Source organism: Corvus moneduloides, chromosome 1 (genome assembly GCF_009650955.1).
Source record: "Corvus moneduloides isolate bCorMon1 chromosome 1, bCorMon1.pri, whole genome shotgun sequence".
In the NCBI taxonomy this organism is placed as follows: domain Eukaryota; kingdom Metazoa; phylum Chordata; class Aves; order Passeriformes; family Corvidae; genus Corvus; species Corvus moneduloides.
The window spans coordinates 118,528,115-118,554,576 of record NC_045476.1 but is presented as its reverse complement, the minus strand read 5'-3'; the positions used below and the strand labels follow the sequence as shown (position 1 = coordinate 118,554,576).

General features: G+C 38.8%; 1 protein-coding gene across 1 annotated transcript; it reads right to left on the bottom strand.

Moving 5' to 3' along the window:
• On the bottom strand, positions 1 to 26,230 carry MEP1B (meprin A subunit beta). The gene is made up of 15 exons (XM_032124328.1): positions 26,089 to 26,230; positions 21,356 to 21,374; positions 21,120 to 21,170; positions 20,975 to 21,018; positions 19,907 to 19,979; positions 18,881 to 18,998; positions 14,327 to 14,505; positions 12,650 to 12,868; positions 9,435 to 9,587; positions 8,483 to 8,698; positions 5,699 to 6,166; positions 4,005 to 4,187; positions 3,314 to 3,569; positions 1,374 to 1,575; positions 1 to 410 (listed from the first exon to the last, which is right to left on the bottom strand). Exons 1-15 carry the CDS (start codon positions 26,149 to 26,151, stop codon positions 393 to 395), a joined length of 2,262 nt encoding a protein of 753 aa, XP_031980219.1. The 5' UTR covers positions 26,152 to 26,230; the 3' UTR covers positions 1 to 392.
• Positions 26,231 to 26,462: the final 232 nt, after the last annotated feature.

Genomic DNA, 26,462 nt, shown 5'->3' with positions numbered 1-26,462 from the left:
TGAGAACTGCTGGGTACCCTGTGAATACAGGGTCCAGCTTCCCTTTATTATAGACAATTGTATAATGATAATACAGCAAACTTAGACTTTCCTGTGTTGACTGAAATTCAGGACACAGTTTTCATGTTTTCTTTATGTTCAGGGAGACTTGAAGGACAGGGCAGCCATGTCACACAACATGTGACATTTTTCTCCATTGCATGACGATGCACAGCACTGTCAGACACTCCACTGACTTCAGCACAGTATTTTATCCAGATGATGAATTATTTTCCAGACTTTATAAACTTTTATCATGATGGTTGAGATAAAAGGAACAAAAAGGGTCATGACGTAGTTGTGGTTTTGCAGTGATGTTCATCTTGTGTCTTTGATGCTTGTTCGCATTATCTTCAGAAGGATGTTTTAGTCTAAGTGGGGAAAAAAAACCAACCCACATCTTAATAGTATATAGGGAAGGGAAATATGTGTACAATGTAAGAACATTACTTGCAAAGAAACCAAAACTATTTATTGGAAGGTCATAAAGTAGCAGTGTCAAGTATTTGACACTGCACAGAGGTACTGCAACTCAGTGGGGTATCACACAAAGAGTATTAGTACAAAATTTAAAATGGAACTCTGCTTTCTGGAAGCACATTCCTCTTCAGTTTGTTAACAAAATTTCTCCTGTGCCCTATGAGTCCCTCTAAACTATTGTCACTCTTGCTATTTCCAAGACAAGCCTCTATTTAATGTAAGAGTCCATGTATCTCAGACTGTATGAAAATTCCTATGAAAACATGCCCAAATGCTGCTTCTATCCAATACATGGCATTTCTGATCCTGTCATCTAGACAGTTTTAACTTGCTGTCTTCTTTTACCTTTCCCTAAGTCATGATTTCCATGGCTGCTTCATGCCTTGCATTAAAAAATGGCCTTTGAATGTGGAAAATTATTTTTAGATTTGCTTTTTGTTTTGACATTCTGGGATGCATTTTTTAGCACCATATCTGTATATTTGAAGGGGAGATCTTTAGTAGAAGAGGCAGTAATAGATAAAGTACAAGTTTACTGAGCAGAAAATATGGTTTAATTACAGATTGAAAATGAACCCCTTTGTTCACACTATCCCACTCAATGTAGGCTGTCATTGGGGCAGAGTGGATGAGGGGTGGAGGAGGAGAACAGGTTTTTAATTAAGTGGGGTTTTGGTGTTTGATAAATTAGTGGCACTTAATGGAGCTCTTTAATTTCCAATCTTGAGTCTTTAGGCTTCAAAAAGGTGACATCTTCCCATTTACTTCTTACTGAATTTGATTGTGTACCTTTTAGTGAGTATAGATATGCGTGCGTGTGTGTGTATATTTGTTGAAAGAGGCAAAATACTTACTTCTTCTAGAGTCAGGCTGTCCTTATTCTCCCTTCCTTGCTTGTATTTCTTTTTAAGGCACACTGCAGTTGTGATGGTGACAATAAGCATTACAACAAACACAGTTATGGTTGAAGAAACAGCTATTACAGTATTTTCTTGAGTTGAGCCTTTCCTTTCACACTTTTCTCCCATGTACCACCAGTTGTCACCTGCTGGACATCTAGAAAGCAAAAGAACAAACATGTGCTATCACCTGCAGAGTGAAGGTGTGAAAAGGTCTACTTCAGAAAAATGGCATCTCTGATGCATTTTCTATATCCCAAAGCATACTGAAGTTTCCTTAAAATGGTCTTCTATTTTTAAAGTTGCTTTGAGTGGCCCACTGTCCTTACACACCTAAATGTGTTTCTTTCATCTTCCTGCTCTTTCACAGGTTGTGTCTTCAGAGAGAGCCTTTGCCAGAAAATTTAAATGCCTTCCTGATCCTCTGGACTGCTTAATGCTTGGTTGCAGCTGATTATGGAGCTTCTTTTTTTTTTTTTTTTTTTTTTTTTTAATTTTCAGATTTAAAGAACTTGTAAGAGCTGCCTCTGCCTTCCCCCAACAAGCAAGTAGGAAAAGAAATTAACAGCCCAGCAGTCATCCAGTTTTAGGACTGAAAACAACCTCCAGGCTTTGATTCCATCACCTTACCCAGCACCACAATCGGCTCCAAAAGATTTTACAGTGAGCACACGAGGGTCCTATGATCTAACTGAAAAAGAAACATATCCATGCAGAGCTGCTGAGTGCACACCTACCCCCATCTTTCTAACCTTGGTTATTCCTTATGTACTGATTGTCTAGCTCCTGTCTAAGCCATTTATTCAGGACTACCTCAGCCCTGAAAACAAGTCTGTTTGCAGTGCACTGCACAGATACTGCCTGCTGGGGGGACTCCAGGTGGTTCAGCTTGAACAGATGTATCACATTCCCACCCATTTCCCATCAGAAAATTGGGGTGGAAACTGACTGCTGGTCACACATTTCTATGGGACAGAAAGCAGGTCACAAAGGCACTAAAGCTTCAAAGAGTCCAGAGATGTCAGAAAATAAATGTTCTCTTTCTGTAATTTTGAAATTAGGCATAATATTCAGCATGTTTTTTACTTTTGTCTTCTTGGAGCCAACTCTTGACATTTATTCATATTTGTGACCTGCTTCTGATGAGTTGCACGAGAAGTATTTTTAAAAGGTTTCTAAATGGGGAGATACAACACTTAGTGAGTCATCCTGACTCTTGTGGCTCTTGGCCTTTATGTTTTCCTCACAGCACTCCCCCAGTCTACCTGCCCTGGCACAGCATCATAAGGTTACTACCCTTCAGCCTCAGAGCTTATTTGCAAGCTGGAACAATGCTAATCAGGAAGGTGGGTTACGTAAATGTATGCACAGAGAATTAAATAAAAGTTGATATTAATCTTCTTTCAGGGCAAACGATCTTTTATTCCTCAGCAAGCAACTACACTTTGGTAATTCATGGTCATAATTTGCACTGTACAATATTTCTGAATCAAATTTTAAAATAATGTCTATGCTGCTTCCTACATAACAAGTATTAAAAATCTTCTCTACTGATATAAATGCTCTTTTCTTTCAATTACATTTATCCAACTCTTCTACATTTTGCTATTGGGAATTCTAAGGACTTGGAGTAATACATTACTGAAAATAATAAACACATTTAAAATATAATTTACAGGGAAGTCAAGCAGAGTACTTCAAAATGGTCAAATGCTGAGGTTAGGAGCTTTGTTGCCCAAATTGGCCATAAGTTCAGTCTCATAGGAGCAGTTGTAAGTACTTGCCTTAATCAGATACAGTCTGTCTTTTGTTTCATTAGGAGCAAAGATTTATTTTTTTAGAAACTCTCATTACTCATCCTAAAATTGCATTTGAGAGTGAATAGAGGCAGTTACCTGCACACTGGTGCTCTGTTTACCATAACACAGACACCATCATTTTCACAGGGGTTGTCTGGGCAGAAAGCTGGAACCTCTGGATCTTCGGGCCGGGTGACGCTGCTCGTTGTGGTGGTGGATGCAGTGGTGGTGCTCTCAGTGCCAGTGGGGGGCTTGTTGGTGGCAGTAGGGCCAGGTTTGGTGGTGCTGGCACTTGTAGTTGTAACAACAGTGGGTGGAACATTCGGCTCAGTTGACAGGAGATGTGAGATATCTGCACGGTGAACCCACAAGAAATCAGGTCTTTGCTCCACGTTATTTTTCTTCTTATTCTAATGATAATTTCTGATAATAAAGAACAATGAGCCTGTCCACAGGTGTAATGGATAAACAGTCTTTTTTACCTTTCAGGAGCATGATGTATTTTGGAAATGTCTTCTAGATTTTTTTCAGAAACAGATAGTTTTATTCAAATTATTCAAAATAATTTGCATTGTTTTATACACCTTCGCATGAGATAACGGAATTATACTGTGCATTTACCTGTTCATAAATTTATTCAAACATATGATTTGACTTTAGATATAGGCATAATTCAAATACTGCTTGTGTGCAAAGTACATCGTGTGTAGTTATATCTGCAGCCCTAGTGACTTAGTATCTGACGCTATTTACTGCATTGTAAAGAGTATCAGCTATGTTTACATACCTTCCATTGTTAAAAGAATATAAACACCATCTTCTTTAATAAAGTTGCGGCTTCTAAGTCTCTTATGAGTTAAAAATGCACTTGTTCCAACTCCCGGACCTCTCATGTATTTAGTTCCATTGGGAAAAGTTGCTTCGGATCCCACTTTATCTGGCCTATCCCAAGTATAATTTGATGAGGATTCTGGAGGAAAAAAAAAATAGAATGTGAATGTGAGACCACTCTGGATTTGTCTCTCAGCAGAAACCTCAATTGCCTGAGATTCCCCACTGATGAGAGGAACAAGACAATGGAGATCTTCAATTATGTGGTTTAGCCTGAGGTACTGAGAAAATAACCTGCTGGAGGTGAGGTTATTGGAGAGCTAGTTGAAAATCTGTTGCATTTTCTTTTTAGCTCTTTAAAGTGTAGTGGTCAAGAAGATAAGTAGCACATGAATCATTTGTAACACGAGTTAATGCAGTGCTTCTCAAAAGAGAGCATCTCCTGCAGTAGATGTGGGGCACAGGGTATTGGAACAACCTGAATGATCACGGATCACTGATGCCTGCTCCTCACACCCTGTTGTAAATCTCAAAGCTGAGCCTGATTGTCCATGGAATAATCTGACAGAGAGAGAAAACTACCAGCTCCAACACCTCTCTGGTTAGAGAAAGAGTGTGTGTTACAAGGCTTCCCTTGGGAATCTGAGACTATTTGCAATACATGAATAAACAGGGAAGAAGGAGCAGAGGGCAAACAGACTGCATGTCCACAGGGCCAGGGAAGGAAAAGGGCTAAGCACTGTAGCTGTAACAGCAGAAAGCACAGGGAAATGTGCTTTTCCAAACATCTATGGAGGACATGGTGTGGCGTGTCTTTCATTTACAGAAAGGACATGAAGTCTTTCTAGATTACCCACTTTGTTTTCATATAGAACCAGTGTCATAGAAAAAAGGAATGTAAAACATACTGGTTTTAAAATAATGTGAATTGGACGTTTTTGTGCCTTCTTTCCTTCCGTTCTAGTCTGAAACTCCAGAAAACTAATTCAGTAGCAGAGGTGGTTTCTTTTGGCAAAATGAAGAAATCCATTGTGGCTTAAATCCAAACTTTATCCAGTGATGAATGTGGGTGTTTTCTTTAATATCTCTCTCTGTAGAGATTCCTGCCATTTCTCAGAGTTACTTTTTACCTCAACTGCCACCTTTCCAAGTTATTGTGGACAACAGCCCTTATCTTCTCACACCTTGAACAAGTACAGATTTTATAATGTGAATCAGTACTTTGTCCATCTGGAGGCTTGTGCTGACATCACTGTACCTTTGACAAGGAGGGCAGGGATTTGTTTGATAGCTGCACTTTTATCTGGTATGAACTGCTTGTCTTGTTAATTCAGTATTTTTCTTTTCATGCCTTCTGGAAAACTTTCATTCTCATCAAAACAGAAATAAATATATCCTCACAGAGCATATGAGAGAAACTTTAGGAATAGATCATCCATGTGCTTCTTCTGCAAATGCAACTTTGAAATCCAGAGTCCCAACTAAACTTGCTTGTAGGTTTAATTTTTTTCTTGTCTGTGGATCAATATTATTGTTGCCGCAAACATAATGAAACATTCCAGAAGCTAAAAAAATTGCACTAATTTACATGAAGAAGAGATGTGATCCCTTGTCTTTTGGTTGTGTTCTACATGTTTGATGTTGACTGACCTGATAATTGCAGAGGGTCTGTTGTTACACTTCTTTGGTTTGACATCCGTTGACGAATATCAGGATGCTGGTCAAGCAGGATCATGGTGCCTTGTTGCCACGGACAGGGCCATTGCAAATGATCATCGTTTGCTCCAGAAATCAAGGATAAGTATATTCCTAAATTAAATGGGTTACTAGTGGTACCATTTACATACAAGCTGATTTGAAAAGCATATCCTTTACTAGAGTAAAAAGGTGGACTGTATATTATCCCATCTCTCCCTGCTGGACTCGTGTTGAGGAGATGTGTGAAATTTCTGATATGCCAGACATGGTGGGGACACTGAGTTTCTGACAAGTTGATGTCATCAATGGAGAGGCCTCCATTTGATAAGCCGTTTCCTCTCACGCCTTGAAACACAACCCGGAATTTACTCGTGACATTCAAAGAAACATGATGGAGCTGCCAGTAAGTCTCAGGTGAACCTGTAAAACAAGGGTAAAGATTTCTGAATCAGCAGTACAGTCAAACACTGCACAGGTCTGTGTACCCTATACCAACACTGTGCAAGAATTTTTCAGTTCCCCTGGCACTGATGTGATGGAATATTTCTTCTGTAGATGTTACTTTTTCAGTGCAAGATCATATTTGCTCAATACAGTATTTTAACAGAATTAATATGCATAATAGTACTTGTTGATGTGTTTTAAAACTGCTTTTTCTTTTACATTTTTAAATAAAATTTCATTAAATTAATCCAAACATTGTGATAATAAAATGTACAAAAATCGTTTCACCTGTATTATTAAAAAGAAAAAAATTCAGAACTAATTATATTCAAATAACAATAACATGCCTCAACAAAAAATACTCCAGAGGATTCTGGGAACCTAGAACTACAAGACTGGTTCATTCATTTGTTTTTGTATTTTTAAATGGTTTGTTGGAAGCTTGCCTATGTAGAACCACTATTCACCCATCAAATGATTAGTGGTACTAAGGTCAAATTAAAGCCAGTCATTTGCAAAACCTACTTCATGCAATAAAACCTCACTGCAAGTTTGATTCTGCATCCAAAAGTGCCTGCACTAGCAAATTCCACGTAACTTCAAGAGCAGTGTACACAAAAGCAAAGACCTCTGCATAGGGGCCTTGTGAGGTCGATGAAAGTAGAACACCCTTTTTTAAAAGTATGTGCAGCAAATTCTTTTGCTTTCTGGGTCTTGTTTATCTGCACAGAAGACCAGCTGCATTTATTGAACAAGCAGTGCCAATCCCAGGAGCAGAACTCATGCATCACTCTCCTAACAACCCTAAACACAACACAATGGATCTCAAATATGAGTCTTAATTTCTTGACATTTTTCATTAGTGTTATAATTAGGAGGTACAAAATTAACCCAGAAACAAGGAGAAAAGCACCCCAGTGTTTTCCATTCAATTGCCTTCTGCATAAGCTAAAGGAATTTTACAAGTAATATGTGCAGTGCAAAAATCCCCCACAGCCACAGACCAGTGGGAAGGGTTCAGGGATTGTCCCTAAGCTTCATAGTTCAGTGCAAACCCATGAGCAGCTCAGCCAGGGTGAGGGTGTCAAACCATGGAGGGAAGGGGCTGTAGTGTCACTGTTTCTTCCAGGTTGTTGACTCCATTGGTGAGGGTAACTTCTCACATGAGAGAAGTGAAACAGCTTGGGGGAAAAATGGTCTTGAGCCATTCCTAAAAGTTTTGCCACAGATTGTCGAAATAGGGTGCCTCTTTGGACCCACTTTTGAGATCAGAGACTTCAAAGGAAATTATGGACTTGAGAAAGCAAGAATGGGAGATGGGACCTAATAGACACAAAAGAGTGTTTGTGAGGAAGAAGGAAGTCTGGAGAAATTAATCTTGACTTCAAAGTAGGGTTTGAAAGAGTTTGGAGGGCTCAGACCGATGTGAAGTCTACACCTGCCTTAGTAGCACTTACATTAAGGATACCTGTTAGCACAGATGGCACAGAGGGTGAAGCCATAGAGGTGAAGAAAGGAGTGGGAAAAAAAAAAGAGAAAACTGGCACCAGCAGCAGCTGAGCCTAAAGGGACAAAAAGAGACAGAAATTATACCTATTTAGTAAAAGAACTTGCTCAGACCCTTCTGAACTTGATGTAGCTACAGTGGAGACCACATAATAGTTAAATAATGAAGAAAGTAATTTAATCATATGGTGACTTTGGCAATTCTAGCTTAAAGAGTTTTTGTCCATTAGCTGGCCTCATTCTGTAGGCCATAGGCTCCTAAAACCACAAGGTTTCAATCTTTTTCAAACTAGAACTCAAAACATGATCTGCTGCCCATATATTTCAGTTAAGTAATTTCAAACCTTGTTTAAAAAGCCATTTAAATTTTATTTATCTTTTTTAAACTTGTATATTAGGTATTCCAGGGCACTTTTGCTTTCCATGTCTTTATTATACTTTCTTATCAATTGTCATTTACTCTAATATTCCAACTTCCTCAGCTACTATTGATACCAGCAATTCCAGAACAGTTAAAATGATTGCTCACGGAATTTAAGCAATTTTGGTGAGAAAACTGTTTTGACAATGTGAGAGTTTGAAATTTGTGGTAATTTATTATATTATAGGAAAACAGCTGACTGACGATCCATCAGGTATAATTTCACCAGCAACGAATCGCTTACATAGATAGAGAAGAAGCCAAAGAGCAACACTAGGAAATGAGTGACTTTGCCACAATAATTTCCCCCAGTACTTTGAAAAATATTGAGTCTAGATTAAAACAAAATGCAATTTATTCCATACCTTTAATCTCTTCGATGAATCTCAGAGTACCATTTGGATTGGCTGACGTGTACTCCCTGACCCAGACATTCAGCCGGTCGCCCTCGTTACCACTGTTGTATAAATAGAACTGTAAGCACTGGAAGCCCCTTTTGGGATACAGAATTCGGCTCTCCAGGACAGCTGTGCTTCCTTCTCTTCCAGCACTGGTGTTGAAATGCATGAAGTAGCCAGAATCTGCCAAAAGTCAATGAGAAATGAGCAGTAGAGAGAGGGGAGAGAAAACAGAATTTTCCTGGTGTACTGTTTTTCTTAACACTGCATTGTAATAACTCTAGAAGGTACAGTCAGGACAGAGTTAGGTAGATCCTGTACAAATCTCTGACTGAGGACTGTTACCTGTTCACATTTTCCAAAGGCAGAACCATTCTCTTTGCAGCTTTTGTCCTCATTTCATTATCTCTAGCAAATTGTACTCAAAACCATGGGGTTTTGCTCTTTACCCAGTGTAAATAACTCTCTGCAGGACTGGTTTAAGCTCCTGAACTCTTGGAGCTTTCTGACAGGTTGAGATACATCTATAGCTTGATTGTTTTTTTCATCTCCACCCTGATAATATCCACTTCAAAATCCTGCTCCTTCCCAAGGACTTACTGAGAAATTATGCAGAAAAGCAGCAGTCTATCGGGTGTGCCTGTACCACAGGTTCAACACTTTATATAACTCTCATGACAGGATGTGGCACTAAGACTAAAATACAGCTCAAAAGAGATAAGGACATTCAATCTTCTGAAATAAGTAGAAAATCAAACATATCACATGGTGTCCCTAAGCATGTAGGTTTATGTTGCTTAGTTAAAAAATAAACTGTAATTTGTCAGAAAATAAACAGATAACAAGGCCAAGCTTGAAGTGAACTCGCGTGTCGCTGCAGAAAACCCTTCCCAGAAAGATAAGAGTTTTTTTCTCATACCTTTGCATTCTCCCATATTAGTGTGATCAGTATTTGGCCCAGCAGGAACCTGAGACAAACGCTGCCAGTCACTGTTATCATCTGAACTTTGAATCATGCCACATATATTTTCAAGTTCAAAACTGCAAGTGTCCATGAAACTCAGGGAGGAGGCTACGACATTAAAAAAAAAAAGATTGTGAATCTCTATTACATAACACATTTTAGTTCTGAAGGTCCAAAGCCATGAGCAGAGAAAGACTAAATGCGAACACCAAGTAATCAGTGGCTTCAAATATGATCAGCATTTATACATACAATGTTCAAGAACTCAAAACACTTGGTGGTTAACACTGACATTAATAAGATGTCATCAGGAGTGTTCAGCAGGAACACTCTGGGCCCTAAGCAAGCACAGGAGGGCATCTGCTAATTATCATATCACATCTTTAATTTATAAAAGAAACACTAATACCAACTCAATTCACACACCTTCAAATTACAGTCCTGAGACTTCCCATTCATTCCTCTGCTTTCTTTGGGCCAGTCCACACATGGCCACAGATTCTGAGCTTTGCCAAGCTCACTAATGCATCAGCTGGAATGCTTATTTTGAAATATAGAAGAGCAGAAGCTGTTTCACTCTAATAAACAAACCTTGATTTTCCAAATGCTGAATTGATAAAAAACCCATTTGGCAAAGGACCAGTGGATATTTCATGTCATACAAATTTTACAATGTCTTTCATATAACAAGTGAGAAATTAAGTGAAGGAAGACTGTGCAGTTGGATATGAAAGGGAGAAGACCATATGAAACATTTTCTCTGTCTAAAGCAAAATCTGGATAGGTGAGAGATAGCACAGTCCAGGTTTATCCCTGGTCTTACTTTTGTTTTCCATTGTACCACATCTGAGCTCATGTGTAATACCAGCCGTGAATTGAAAACAACTAAGCTAATGAAATGCTTATTAAACTACATATAAAATATTGTGGCTTAAAGGTTTAAAGATTTCACTGCATAACAAAAAGACCTTGAGTATCACAAAACTCAGCCTCAATAACATGCCAAATGCTTCACTTAAGCTGTAGCTCTGGGAAGTACTTAAGTATGAACTGCTGCCAAATCAGTTCTACTGCTCAGATATTTTGTGCTGTCCTCACAGAAAGCTAAAAACCCTCTAGAGGCTGCAGGATAATCAGAAGTGTTGTATGAGTGCTATTTTTTAAGACACAGTATCAGTAGGATGTTGCAAAAACTAAGAAAAGGCCTTGGCAGCAAATGTTACATTGACTGCTGGAAAAAGAAGGTAAGCTAAAACGGAGAACTATTAGATGAACAAACTCTTTGAAATCACAATACAAAACAAAACATGAAACTGATTTGGCCAAACAGGAAGGAAGCAACCTAATGACCTTAATTAGAAAGTGCTGGCTGTCATGGAGTGTTGACCTGAATGACAGGAAGAGAGAAAGGCAAGACCCAATAGCTCACGGTGTATTTCTGAGATTCATTCCTGAAACGGGGGAAGGGGCAATGAGTGAGGCAGGTTGTGAATTCCATCTGCACCAAAAGCCTGATACTTGCTTGAAATGTAGTGAAAGACTGGACTCAGAAGAAAACACATGGGGAATGAGTGCCAAGTCCTAATTTCTAGAGGCAGAGGGAAACCTCATGGTCAGTTCTGTTAAGCCCTGTGCTGCAAGGGGAAAGCAGACTACAATCTACTGTTACCATATGGCCTGAAAGACAGCAGTGAAGTACAGATTGGAGCAGCACTAAATTATCAGACAGAATTTCTTATGGTGCGGGTTTTTTTCTTCAATTCAAGTACCAGGATTCACATTTTTAATGCAATTTCCTGTCCACATGGGCCTCTAGCAGATATTCAGCTTAAACACTTCCTTAAATCATGTTCAGCAAATGAAGTAATCTTTTACATGGGTGAGGGCTAGGACCTATGAAGCACCATCCTCCCTGGCACAGGTGGGTGATCTGACAGTATATATGTCTCTGCAAATATCATCCACATTATACACATCACATGAAGCCAAGAGATGGATTGGGGAGCAGGGCAGGTCCTGATTGCACTGAAAGTGGTGGCAGTTTTGTCACGGATTTCAACTGGACCGAGGTTTTTTTCATTTGGGGAATGTGCTTATGGGTTAAGAATAAACTTAAAATGCTGTGAAGTATTTCTGTAATGCATGAGAATGATGGAAACTATATAAGATCAATGGAGAGGAAGAAGGACCCCATCCCCTGTTAAAGACATCCCTAGCTGTAAGCACGTTTATAATGCCTAATTGACTGTGCAGTGAGTGCTAGAAGCTAAGGCTGCAGGTAAGTGTGTGTTCAGTTTAGACCTACATGGATAGAAATATTTTCATCAGAATTGTACACTCAAAAAACTGCACCATTTTAATAAATCAGTTTGATAATTGTTTAAGGTATCTGCATAATGAGGCTTAAAATATAATTGTAAGCCAGTACTCACTACTTAGGATATTATAAAAGTTTTCTTCTGAGTGCCAGAGCACATTGAATGCAGCAACAATTACAGAATTATATTCCAGTTTGATAATAGAACTATCTAGATTTCTCTTACTTTAATTCACATTTGTAAAATAAACCCCACCTGAGCAAAATAACTCTTTTGACCACTTTTATAAGAGACCAGATTTGAAACTAAACATGAAAATTTTAAAAGCTTGCATTTTATTCCTAACAGTATCTGTACCCTATTTGCATGAATATCCACTCTGTCTCACAGATTCCATGAAAGAGGAGTAGGTATGACAGCACACTCATTTCTGTGCAGTGTCTGAGCAACAGCTGTGGAATAATACAGGGAAAAAACAAAAGGCTTTGTGCAGAAGCACACATTTTAAACAGCCACCCAAGGGATGAACAAAAATCAGCTGCTGAGCAAAGCTGGTTTTTAACTAAAGGTCAGATCAAATTGCACAGAAACCTCTGCTACTCAGCAGTGTTTCTGCAGGAGGGATGTTAGTTCTAGCTGTAGTATTATTCTATTATTTTATTAATGTTTATTTTTTTTATTTGTTTTTATATTATTATTTTATTTATTATATTGTGTTTTTAACACAATTCACTTCTCCAAATATATTAACATCTCTTTCACTTGTGTCTGGATGGGTCCAGCATGTATGTATCACCCTCATTTCTTTCAAATGCCAGAAGCATATAATATAAAATAAATGGGGGAACTTACTGCAGTTGTAGAGCCGGTTCAGTTTCTGGAGGTCGTACTCACTGAAATCCATTCTCTGTCCTATGACATCCATGAAGTCTGGTATGTTGGTGAGGATGGTGGGCTCAGTTCCATTCATGAATGCAGTCTTGCTGTAGTGCATCACAGAATTGTAGTCATAAGGAACATTCAGGAAGTCTGATGTTTTATCATCATATTTATTGAAATTATGTTCTTTACCTGAATGGCAAAATTAAAAGGAAAGGTTGTCTGTTGCCCAAGAGAATCAAGTTTAAATGTAAAGACTTGCAGTGACAGAGAATCCATCAAATCCCAAAGTATTTTCTATAGCCATTTACTTGCACTTACTCTGTAAAACAGTTTTATTTCCAGTCTAGGGCTATTTACTGTCCTCTTTCAGCCACTGATGACTTCTGCTGGATGAAGCAAGGTTTTTGCTACCAGAAAATTTTTTCCTGTGAAACTACTTGTAAACTTTGATGGGCTTGTGATACCCAAAAGTTTAGAGAGTGTTTTAGTACTCAAATTACTGCAATTTGCGACTGTTTCTAATCTGTATTCTCTGTTGTTTAATTGCTAGTCATTTTAGGTAACAATAAACAAGTTAGAATTGTCATCAGATAAGCTTCCAGAATTTAACTGTACAGGTGTTTTCTGGAGTAAGAGCAAAAAACCTATTGCTTACTACCCAATGGGGAGTCAAGATTTAAATCAGTCAAAATACAGTAACTATATTCTGGTCTGTGTAAAAAAGTTGCAGCAGTTTCAAATGTCTAACAACAGTGCAGCTTGTCACTAAAGAGTCAGCAAAATATAATGGAAATCAAATAACGGAGTCTAGGTAATTTTCTGTAATTTATAATTGAATATGCACCTGACTGTTGATCATGACTAAATAAGAATGCATTAGATTTAATCATTATCTACTTTCTCAGTTTTCTGTGTGTGCCTATGTCAGGAAAGCATCAAGTCTGTGTGTATAACTTTGTTTTTGAACAGCCTGAAAGTCACAGAGGACGACAACAGGCTAAAGAGGCTGAGACAGAGCAAAGTCCTGAGGAATTCTGTGCCAGCTCTCAGGCTTGTGCCAAATATACCAACACTTACAGTTCACAGGCTGCATTGCTAAAGTAACTGCTGGCGTGACACAGACCCTAAAAGGTCTCTTCTGCCTGCCCACCCTCTGCACACTCTTCTATCTCAGCTCTGCTGCCTGCACCAGGTGTAGCAGACAGGCAGAAGGAGAAGGACCAGTGTTTTCACTGGAGATTTTCTACTGGCTTTGGTCACACTGGGTTTTTCAGACTGGGGAGGGTTTTTAGTTATTTTTATTTCGTTAAGGGCTTCTAGAGTAAATGTCCTTTTAGAATATTCATTTAAACAAATTAAATTATCCTCTTCTGCTCCTCCATGGTACAACATGTAGCATAACAGGATTCAAATCTCTAATTAGGGCTTTGGAAACCGTCATGGCACAAGGAATTACAACAGCAACAACAAATGAGAATTTCTGTCTCAAATAGATGTTCCTTGATACCTCATTTATTGATATACTAGCTTTGAAAAGTAAGTCTAGGTGAGGGAATAGCATGACCACCAAAGGATGGCTGGAAGGGATGTTCCACAGCTAAAACACTAACACCAGAGCCTGAAAGGTAAAGCAGAGGAGTGACTGACCAGACTGAATCCTGTCCCAGACGATGGTCACGTAGTCATCCCGGTCAGACCGTGACTGCTCATGCCAGAATCCCAGGGCATGCAGGAATTCATGCTGGATTGTCCCAATCCTGTCACAGTTGGCACCGATGGAGAGCTGCTGCAAGCCCATTTGCATGTTTCCCACTGAGGACCAGCAGCTGGCATTGACATTAAAGGAGAGAGGACTCTTTGAGATACACACCATCCCCATGCCATGAGAACCCCAGAACCAGTCTGTTCAACAGGTAGATTTTAACCTGAGCATTGAGGTCACATTTTGTTACAGAGAGCACTTCTCCATTGATCTGTTCCTTATCATATCCCTTCCTCTCACACTTAGCTCTGTTTTGATGAACAAGAAGTTCCTCATCTCTGGCTCTACTAGAAGAAAAATGTTGAGCTATTTGTGACAAAAGAAAACTGATGAGGATTTCTTTTGATGCCTTAGGTTTTAGCTTTTATATTTTTCAAATCCTGTACTGCCTAGTGTGTAACTCTGAAGTTTCAAGTGGCCTGTTAGCCGTTGTTCTCTCATGCTGGTTAGACATAACAAATCTCTCTAGGTTTCCACTTCAAGGACTCCAGGCCCCAAAATGTGTAAACTAAAAGCTTCTGAAGAGGGGGGCAAGCTTTGGGTAATTACATCATTAATTGGGGTTATAATTGGAGAATTAACCCTGATATGCAAATGAACCAAACTTACAGAAGTGTGAAGAACCTGTGACCTGGGGTCCATCTTGGGTGGAGCCTTTTGACTGCCCAGGGTGTACCTTTGAAGGCCCTTCAAATAAATACCTCCTTTTATTCTCTTATTCTTGTCCAGTCTCTGTTTTTAGGTGGCCGCCCCAGGCATCACTTTGATACTCTGGGACGTCAAAGGCCATGGGTACATAATTTAGAGCAATTCAGTTACTGCAAATTAGCAATTTTCAGCTAGACCACAGTATGTAGCTGTGAGCACTCTTTGAGCCTGTCCCTATCATAAGAAGAAGTGGGTTAATGAACATTCTCTGCCTGCTTTTCTCTGTAGTGTTTTGGCCTTTTACTTTGCATGGGGCTGTGGCTGCCAGGCAAGGTGTGCTTCTGCATGGTGTCTTTACCATCTGACAGGTTGGTGGATGTGACAGTGCTTTTCATAGGCTCTTTTCTTTCTGGCTCTCTGTGAGCTGCTGCACTAGAGCACTCACTGCTCTCACACGCTCCCAAGTAAGAGCAAAACTGCAGCTGTGCTGGAATTTTTTCTTAAAGGATGAAAGAATTTGGTGAGTTATCTGCATAGGCCAATAAAATGGCACCCTGTGTCCACAAAATAGCAGGCACAGAGAGCTACATTTAAATTGATATTTTATGCAGCAAATAAATCAATACTTACCCAATGAAGTACATAAAATTAATTGGGCACAAAATATACCATAGGATTTGCAATCCTACTACCCCAGAAATTTAAAAACACAAGCACACCATGTGCTTTCAAACTTTGTAACTTATCAGTGCAACATATTCCCCAGTATTTCATTTTCCACAGAGCAACACAGGCCTTGCCTATTGATTACTCATTATAATCACAACATGAGACCTGGTAAGGAGCACATGTAGTATCCATAATTTCAAGGTCTTTCCTTGAACAAAGCCTCATATTGATTCATGTGCTGTGCAGAAGAAGTCCATCACAGGCCTGGGTCCACCTCGTACCAAAGCCACCTCTGGCTTCACAGCTGCTGCACAGTGCACAGCAGGCCACAGGCACATCCAGGACACTTGGCAAAAGTGATGTCCAAACAACAGGGGATGCAGCTGCCCCTTGCCTTTGGTCTGCCAAATGCCTACAACACTGTCATTCTACAGCCACAGAGGGAGTAAATACATGGTCTGTGTCACCCTGCACTGAGAATAAAGCTTAGGTGAGTGGGACATGGCATTCCACAGCAATGGGCACCTGGAAGCCTGTGTCAGCAGTATCTTTGAGGGGGAGAAAGTGGAGAAAGTCCCAGTTTTCCCCAGGTGCGTGAGAGCTGTATTGCCTGTGACTCAATGCTTTCTGCATTGCTATCGGAGGCTGGAGGAACGGGAAGTACCTGCTCTGATTAATCCCACCATCCCTCTTTTTGGGCTGTAAATAGACACACGCCATCAGTAGCAACGATGCCACTCATTTCAGGCACATTTTCATACTAATGTCCTGCTGCTGATTTTCTTTCCGTAGTATCACAGATCATCAGTATCAGCTCACAGACACTTTGGCTTACCAGCACCAAGCTGGTTAGCCAGGGATCTCTGTCAATCCACTTCTGCATGGATTCCCTTTGTTGTGTGCAACAGTGGCAAAGAGCTGTAGTGGCCTCCCAGGAGGTCTCCATGAAAACCTGATTTTCCATGTGGAAGTACTAGAGATGATGTTGATCCTCCCTGGTCTGCTAATCATTTAATTCTACAACACCATGCTAGTTTTCCTGCTGAATAAATCCTGCTCTTCATGAGAACAGCAAGGTGAAATGGCACATCCATTCCAGACTCTTCTATGAACTTTCCAGGCACATCTTACCACATCCGATTATCCTACGTTTCTGTAATTCATAATTACATCCCTCATGTATTTTGCTCAGCACCAGGCTGGAGTTAACATAATACTGGTAGTAGCCAAGGCGAATGATAGGTGCAGAATGTGTACAGGGAGGGGCTCTTTGTACAGGGTCTTGATAGACTCTGTACATACACCAGAGACTACAAATGCATTTTTACACAGGGTGGTCAATACAACAAGACAGCTGGCTTCTTTTGTGGCTTACTTCATTTGAATACAAAAGGGTAATCCAGACGAGGACTTTATGGCCTACTACAAATCCTTTTGACACAGAAGTTCCCCCACATTCCTCTGTTTTATAGATGCAAGCCAAGACCAGAAAGGCAAAGATGATTTATCAACCTTTACTTGGTGTGGTAAAATTTTATGTTGCCAGGAACTTTGTGTGCCTGTCTGCACTGTACCCTCTGGACTGAGGTCTTCAGTCAGCAGATAGAAGAGTCCTAACTGATTAAAAAAACTCCAAAACAGTGGGAACAACAGAGAGAAAATGGGTTGGTTTACCCAGCTTACACCTTGTTCCATTACACCAGAAGTGAGGAATGGCATGAAACGAAGGCAGTTCATTCAGGGTCAGTCCTGATTTCTTTGTACAGCCCAAGATGACTCACTGAAACTGGATGGACATTTTCAGGAGACTGCACCATTTAGCTCCAACCTTTTCAAAAGTTCTGCTGTGGATGTGTCAGCTAAGGTGATGGAAACACTTCAGGGCAAGCCACACTCCAGGCAGTGAGGGCAAGATATGTTATCCAACTAGAAGGATTCATCTTCATCACCATGACTCATCTATTTTTAATAGACATATAAATGAAACATTGCCCAGAGTGCTCCTACTTGCCATAGGCTAAATATTGTGGTTCTTTTTCAGGTACAATTATTAGCAAATTCAATGCATACTTTAGGGGATGAAGGATTACGAAGTTCAGCTACACGAGTTTCCCATTTAGCTCAAAGAGCTGGAGTTATTAGCACAGGAAAAGGCATTGCTCCCTGAGTCTCCAATTATACATCTTTTAGAGCTGAGTTTCAGTGTCATGTGTACAGAATGAACAGCAGAAAATACAAAGAGCCAGACACCAAAGAAATTTTGAAACAATTATCTGCTACAAATATCTCAGAACAAGCCAAAGGGAAAGAAACATTTTTATTATCAGAAAATCTTTTCCCATTTATGAATGCGTTCTCATATCAGGAAATTATTTTCTGAAAGCAAATTTCCTCACCAGGCTATCAAGATCTCCCTGTTCTCCTTCTCTAAAAGAGAAATGGTTCAGCATAGAGTGAAGAATATATCTGTTCTTGTTGCACTGTTTTGACAGAGAATGTCTTAGAAGGGAAGAAGTCAGGGCAATTTTGACTTCTTTACTGGAGTCATATTTTGCAAAATTTAAGATGAAATAGCATGACTATTCATCAAAAGAGGTAAATAAAGTAAAACATCAGTAAAATATCTCAGTGCTGTACAGAATTTAAAAATATTTCTCTTTTATCTGAATGCTCATGTGACATTGTTCAAATGCACTTCCATTGTTACATTCAAACAAATTCATTGTCCCACGGCAAGAACTATCATATTTCTCCTTGGTTTTTCTTTTCCCCTAAAAGCCAAGGTATATTAAGAATGACCATCTGAAAGTGATATTCCATATATCCAAAGATCAGTCAAGAACATAATGCTTTGTTTCTGACACCTTTTACCATGTCCAGAAAATTACCTCTTAAAGGACTTGATTTCTTCTTATATTTACGAATAATATCAGTAGAAATTGTTCATTACTACTAAGGTAATACCTCTTTTGGAAACTATGATGGCTTAAAAAGGACTGGGGAAGTGGAGACAACAAAAATGTAACATAATAATCAGGAATATGAGTTTTAGAGTGAATACTGGCCGTGAAAATAGCCCAAAAGCAAACAGAATGAAAGCTATTTTGAATTGCTTCTCTTACCCACTTCCTTTGAACACAGATATGTAATTCTTCTCCCCTTCCCAAGGTTTGAAGTCAATACAAGTTTTCAGTCGATACTGTTCAAATGCCTTGAGGATGAGTCCCTTAGCATTCATTTCTGCAAAGCAAACAGTGTTCTTGTCAATACTGAACTGACAGATTTCTACTATTATCCGTATGGAGCAAGTCCCAAGGGTGGGTCTTGCTCCAGCAATCTTTGATCAAAATAAACAGGCTTTTTGTTGGATTAAGACTCAAGTAGGAACCTAAAAAAAACATAAATTAGGGTCTTGCAGAACTGTATCTTGCTCTTGTTTTGCTCCTGTGTAATTTTTCTTTGTATAAAATGTATGAAATATGACATGATGAGCATATAAAGGATAGTGTGGGGGGGTCTTAATTTTGTACATTCTTTCATTTAATTTTTTGAGATTTATGTAAACAAGTATTAAATAGATAGGAAATGAAGACTTCATATTTTACCCAGTGCAGAATGCAGGCTACAGATCCCTCACTGAATTTCTGCAGGACTTGAATTTTTCAGATTATATCTATGTCATCTCCTCTAAGCAACTTGCATAGTTTCAACTCAGAGATTTAAAGGATGGAGTCAAACTATGATGTGTCCCTGGCACACATTAGGGGACTCGGCAATGTGCCATTGCAAACTGCCTGTCAGAATGCCATTTTGCCTTCACTGGTATAGATGCTGTAAATGGCCTTAAAAATATCTTCAGTCCCCTCTCTTCACTTCTGCTTTGTAGAGTTTCATGTCTCAGACACAGGATTCCAAAACCAAAACAACCTGCTGGGCTGTAGCAGGATAATAATTCAAGAAAGGAGATGAGAGCCAGCACTGATGTGAAGATTATAAATCCCATTGGGGCATGCTCAGCCCCATTCCTGCTGTGGGAAATGGCCTGCTCCTGACTCTAAAGGGGAAAGGATGCCACAGGAGCTTTATCAACCCGGGTTAACATTGCAATCAACACAACATACAGACATTGTGAAAGGCAAATACCGTACCCAGGCTGTCCTCAAGAACGTAAGGGATAACGTGGGGCCACCGATAGCTGTCACCAATGATGGCGTTTCGTTCCTGCATCCAAGAAGGAAAATAAATATGCAGTCCTCAGTAAAAAGGGATTCAGCATTAGGGACTACAATAGTGCTAAAGCAAACCTGCGATTTCAAGTAAGACATAAAAGAAAACAACGAGCTCAAAAACCTTGAAAGATTACTCAGAGGTCTGAGGTTTGGGTTTGAAATTGCTTCACTCCCTTCTACCAGTGTCTCCAACTTCTGCAGCATTTTCTCCATAGAAATTACCTGAGATTTTGGTGCATGTGCATGGGAGCTTCAGCTCCTATGGGACGCCTTAAGATCGAAAGTCCCGAAAACTGTACAGAGATTAATCATATTATAATTTTTCATAATGCAAGGGTTTGTTTCTGTGCCTTTAGCAAGTTCTGTCCTTGCTTCTAGTGACATATTCAGCATATCTCCCAAAAGGGAAAGTAAAATACTATTTTCAGAGTACTTTCAGAGTTCAAGACACATTGGGGGTTTCTTACTAGATATATTTGAGATATAAATGTAAATTTTTTTAGTGGATCAGATAAGGATGCTGGCCAGATGCCTTAAAATGTGTTATTACAGATCGGAATTTTTCATTGGTTTTAGTCAATCTATTTATAGGATGAAGGTTTTGCAGTGCTGCTCAGTAAATTTAATTTGCTCAGAATAAATATTGTACAGATAAATTAAGAAATTATTTTATACAAACTTGCCTGGATGATTATCAGTGCTGCCTAATCTCTTAAAAGTGCAAATGTAAAAAAGGAAACAAGAAGCTAATAATATTGATCTAATCACTGAAGAGATCTCATGCTGGATAATGTTTCTGCAAATGCTGCTGACCCCTTCATTGTCGATAACATTTTGTAGAATTTCATCCCCAATCATCTTCAGTTTATTGTCACATAAACAGCATTTATTGTTTGCAGGAGCAGGATGCATCTGTTATTTCCATGTTAGTGATAATTTACATTTAAATCAATGACACATTTTGCTTTGTATCATATTTGAACTCACCCCATGAAGTTTGATGTCTCCCTCAAAAAGGTCCAGTCCTAAAGCTAAAGGGAAAAGGAGATTAACATTCGCTTATTTTATTGATCTGTGACTACTCTAATGAAAATTATCAAGAAAAATTAAAAGAGAATGAATTTTGAAAAACCTTTGTTTATGTCGAAGATGTCCTGATCAATTCCTCCATCTATGTCTATTTCTGAAAAATAAAAAGACAAGTGAGGTAGGACATTAGCCCTTGCTGTTATCTTTATGAAGTGTGAAAATTAATGCAATAACAATAACAGTAATTATAAATCTGTGTCTGTCCTAGCGATGTTTATGAGCAGCTGGTTTTGTTGACTGCCTCCCATGCATACAAATAGATTTCTAAACAGAACTCACCAGTTGTCTCTGGAGCAGGCTGGGGAGGGGGAAGAAAAAAAGATATTATTAGAAAGGCACATAATGAAATGCAGCTCGCGTTACTTTCTCAACAGTATTAGAGATGTGATTCAAGCTCAACTGACAGCACTTAGCACACGGCTTTGTATTGGATTGACTGCACCCACTGCCTCCTCATTTGAGTGGAAATCTTTATTTGCTCATGTTGCAGCTTTGTGCCCTCCCCACCTCAGGCTGCCCAACAAGTAATTCGCCCGGTACTGCTTCTGTGCAGGTTTCACAGCCGCTTTTCTCTCACAACTCAGGTAGCGCTGAATTGTCCTTCACAAATGGGGAAAAGAAGGAGCCTATTATTTCTATGGAATCAAGTACTGCTACTAGTCAGCAGCTGTACAGAACCTATGGAAGTTATGCTGAACTTCCCATCGCAAATCAGACGACTAGGGGAGAGAATGAGTGGTCTGGTGTCACACAGCACGGCTTTGAAGGACTGGGCACACAGCCCAAATCACCTCAGCCCCAGTTCAGTGCCCTATTTGGACCCCATTTACCTAAGCACTAACAACTCAAACACTCCTTTTGCAACATGGAGAATCCACAGACCATAATGAGATATAGTTACATATGATGAGATACACAAGGAAGAATTTCCTTGCCGTAGCATGCCTAGAGAATATAATCTTAATTCTTTTATTTGACTAGACACCTCATTTTGGACTGGCTTGGACATACTTAACACTATGCAACTGTTTCTCACACAGTGAGTAAAATCATGAACAGCCCTCCTAAGCAGTCACTCCTGCATGTCTTGTATTTGTATGTTTGAATAGAAGTTCACAAAATGAAGAAAAAAACCATCTTTATATTCTAAGCTCTAATATAGGTTGCAGATAAAGAAAATGGAAAAATATAACAGCAATTCTGGAAAAAAGTGTGGGATTTTTACTTTTGCTACAATTTGCCCGGTTTTTCTTCCTCCATATAAGTAATTTATTTTCTGTACATGCAGCTTTGCATGTAGGACTTCTTTTTCCAGTGTGATAAACATCTGCAACTTCCACTAGAAGCAATGAACAACACAAGATCAGAATGCTGACAAACAGCAAAAATCAAGGCAATGCAGTCCCTAGGAATATTAATTGTGGTAATTTCTAACACGTGTATGATGTGTAAGACAACAGTATTGCCAGAATATTCAAGACAGATTCAAATGCACGTGTTCTTCTAGACCCGAGTTTTGACACATAATGATGGGAACAATTTTGAGAGAAACAACCGTGAGCCCTAGAACTGACTTGATATAAAAATTTTAACCAAAGTCAGAAAAAAAAATCCTACTTCCCATGAAATTTCGAGGTTTGGAAAGAAAGCTTTGAAATTGTCAGAATGACCTATTTTATCTTCATAATGAGAGATTAAGTTTTAATCTGAAATCACTGTCTTTTTAAAACCTCAGCAAATGGCAGTAAAAATATTGTAAATAAAAAGGCCAGAAATCTCATCTTATGATTTTGATTCACCTGAACTACAATTAACTCAGGGTGTTGCTTCACAGTTTTTGTCAGATTTTGATCATTTAATCCAATTGCCTAATAGAGGAAAATAATTTTTGCCAAACCAAGTGAAGGCTACAAGAGAGATAATTCCTAATTGGTATCAGCTGGCACAGGCAAACGCTTAATATCTAACTCTTATCTAAGCAGGCAAAGTTTTTAATCAACTTCTTCTGCTTCCTTTTTTTTTTTTTTTTAAATGAAAACTACCACCCACATATGTCCTTGCCCAGTCTAAAGGCAGGATTTTGACCTTGAAGGGTCGATTACAGAAAACACTGAGTAGAATCTGTTTCCTGACCGAATTTCTTCTGAAACAGAGTGTTTCAACACTCTGCATTTTAGATGTTTTCAAAATTAGTCAGATTTTAAGATGGGTGACTCTTAAAAACCCAGTATCATTGTGGGAAAGTGACCGACTCCATTGAAAAACTGGTTCCAGAGTTTGGCAGATGCAAATGCTGAAGGATTGATATTGATCTCACATTTTAAAATTAACTGCTATCATTCAGGTTTACATTGATACATGAGAAATAAGGATGGGGACTTTAGGGAAAAACCCCACAACCATATACACATGCAGTTTAATAACTGCAGATATCTTGTTCAGACAGATCATCCATACATTTGAAATGTCAATAGACTCCTCCTACATGTTGAAGTTTTATTGCACGTATATTGTACCATTACACTTTGTTATCACTGCATATGACAATTCATTATCACTGTGCATAAAACAGTATCTACATATTCAAGTTTTGAAATTAAAGTGCAGCTTGTAAAAGAAACTGCAAGTACATGGGCAAAGTGTGCAACACACGTTTTGAAGACTTCATTTGCTTTTAAACTCCCACTCACACAGATTTCTGTGAAAAAAAAAATTACAAGTAAAGCTTGAAATATTAAAAAATTAAAATCACATTATTACATTTTATGTTACAGATTATTGATAGAGGAGAAGAATCACATCCATATATACTGAATGCCCTTATAATCATTAATGGTGAGTAAAAGGTTTCTGCAGTTCCAATAACTATAAACTACAATATACTCATACCTACTAATAAGAAAGTAGAACTGTGCTAACGGTACAAACTGGCCGACTCCTGGAAAAATTCCTTTAGCAGCAGAAAAAGCTCACAAACTGAAATCAGTAGCTAAGTACAGTGGTACTTTTGGTGCACAGATCAAAACATGAGTCCATGACTGAACAACACCAAGTTCAGCAACTCAGTGAAATCCAGGCTGGTCCTCAGTGTCTGAAAGCTGCTGCTGAATGTTTCATACTGAAGGAATGCCTTCCATCACTTCTTTCTACTGTGTTCCAAACAAAACTAGGTCTTTAGTCCTGTGAACGTCAACAGCAAAATACTCTGTTTCAAAAGGAGCATCTCCGTATGCAAGTATTACTCATTCACATGATGCCTTAGGTTTTAACTTTTATATTTTTCAAATCCTGTACTGCCTAGTGTGTAACTGAAGTTTCTCGTGGCCTGTTAGCCGTTGTTCTCTCATGCTGCTTAGACATTATAAACCAGTGACTTTGGTCTCAATACCAGCCTGACAAACTACATGATGCATTTCTAGTCTGTGAAAGTATTGTAAATACACAACAAATTCACAGCTCATAGTCTCATGCAGAGGAAAGTTGTGTTATCTGAGGTGTTCCAAAGAGAAATCTAATTTAGTCTAACCAATGCTGTTTTTAAATCTACACACACACAAATTTCTGATCATTTCTAATATCAGTGCCTAATTTTGGACATGGACAACATGTGAATTAAGACATTGTAACAGTTGGTTAAACCATGGCTTGTGAGCACATTTAACATACAAATAATTCAAGTGCATCTTGGAGAGGTGGGAGACATCAATCCTATTGTAATCATGTAAAAATTAGGAAAAGGGACTCACTCAGTAATCAGTGAAGAAACAAATGAATAATTCTTATGTATCTAGAAAATCTATGGCACCACCATGAGGCCCTGGTATCTCCAGAAGATGATCCACCTCACCTAGCTTGGACATGTATTCAGATGGAATATACTCATCTAGTTTGGATGAGACACCCTAACTTACCAGTGTTTTCTCCAGACTATATTATTTTAGCATTGGCATCCAGAAATTTGAAATTAGCTCTTCCTGGCCACAAAATGCATGGAAATGAAATAATTAGCCCTGGAGGTCAGAAGCCCCTCTCCCACACAAGACCTAGTTATTAGGGATCAGTTTGAAGTGAGATAACTTCTGGATGTTAGTAGCACCCTGCATCACCTACTATAGGCTTTAACGAAGCCTGCAGTGGAATCTACACAAGGCTGAGATTTGAGTTTCCAAAAGGTTGGGGCAGAGGCACAGGTAGTGGAAATAGTAGGGAAGGATGGGATTGGGGTGGTGGGGGATACAGGAGGACTGTGGGAAAGTTAGGAATGTGAGGCTGAACGCTTAACTTCGGGAGATGGATGAGCATGTGTTAGTGGAGAGGAAGAAGATAGGCTGCCACAGATAGCTAAGTTGCATAACTTAGGTAAGGTTATTGCACTCAGATAGTGCCATAAAAAGTAATACCTTACTCTGTAGATTGCCCTGAAGATATGAACAGCTGAAACAAACTTCCAAGAATCTTTTGGCTTTTGTTCTCTGAACTAATTATATTGTGCATCACCAAAAGTTCCTGACCTCTACAACAAAGCCTCCCAACATGAGCAAAATGCTACATTTCACTACAAAAGACAGGTAACACAAAATCTCAACTGTTACTTTTTGACTTGAAATATTTCAGCTGGATTGGAGGAACAGGGAGCAGTCATTTCCAAGTATATCCACTGGCTAAAAAGGCATAAATTTCAATATCAATTATATTGTATTATAGCAAAAAAAAAAAAAAAATCTATTCAGATATGGACAATTGAAATAAATATCAGTTTTTGGTTCGAACCCCAGACTTGCTGTTCTGGCAACTTTAATAGTGGATATTTTGCTTAGATGGGGAACACAAGATAATCTCTTTCCATGTATAGCCAGGCTTATGAAAAATAGCAATACTAAACTAACTAAACTAACAACAAAAGAATTATATTGATTTTGCAAAACAAGAATTAAATGTTTTCCTCTCAAGCTCATCTTAAGATGCACTACTTACTCAGTCATATAAAGAATATATATTCTTTGTTTTCTTACCAGACTCCAGACCACCTGAAGAAGAAGACAAGTTAGAAGCCCAGGCACAGAAAAGAAGCCCATGTTGTTCTCCAGTCAGCAGTTGTATGGACAGAATTTTACACCAACTTGGTATTTAAGACAGTAAATATCATAAATCAAAACCTTTGTCCCCTCAACAACGATTAACTCACCTGCCTTACCTACTTTTTTCTTGTCAAGTAAGCACATCATTGCCGAGTAAGTCCATCATTACTGTATTATAATAACTAACAGAAATAATTTAACTATTTTTAAGAACTGCTGTGAGAAAAAGCATTGGAGAAGAATTGAAATACAGGATGAAATGGAAACAAGAAAAAGGAAATACAGGGGAAATACACACACTGAAACAT

Coding starts and splice junctions, on each gene's coding strand:
- MEP1B (XM_032124328.1), bottom strand. CDS start 26,151: ATGGGCTTCTTTTCTGTGCCTGGGCTTCTAACTTGTCTTCTTCTTCAG. Junction 21,019..21,119: donor CATCTTCGACATAAACAAAG/GTTTTTCAAAAT, acceptor TTTTCCCTTTAG/CTTTAGGACTGGACCTTTTT. Junction 19,980..20,974: donor GAGACATCAAACTTCATGGG/GTGAGTTCAAAT, acceptor TCTTGGATGCAG/GAACGAAACGCCATCATTGG.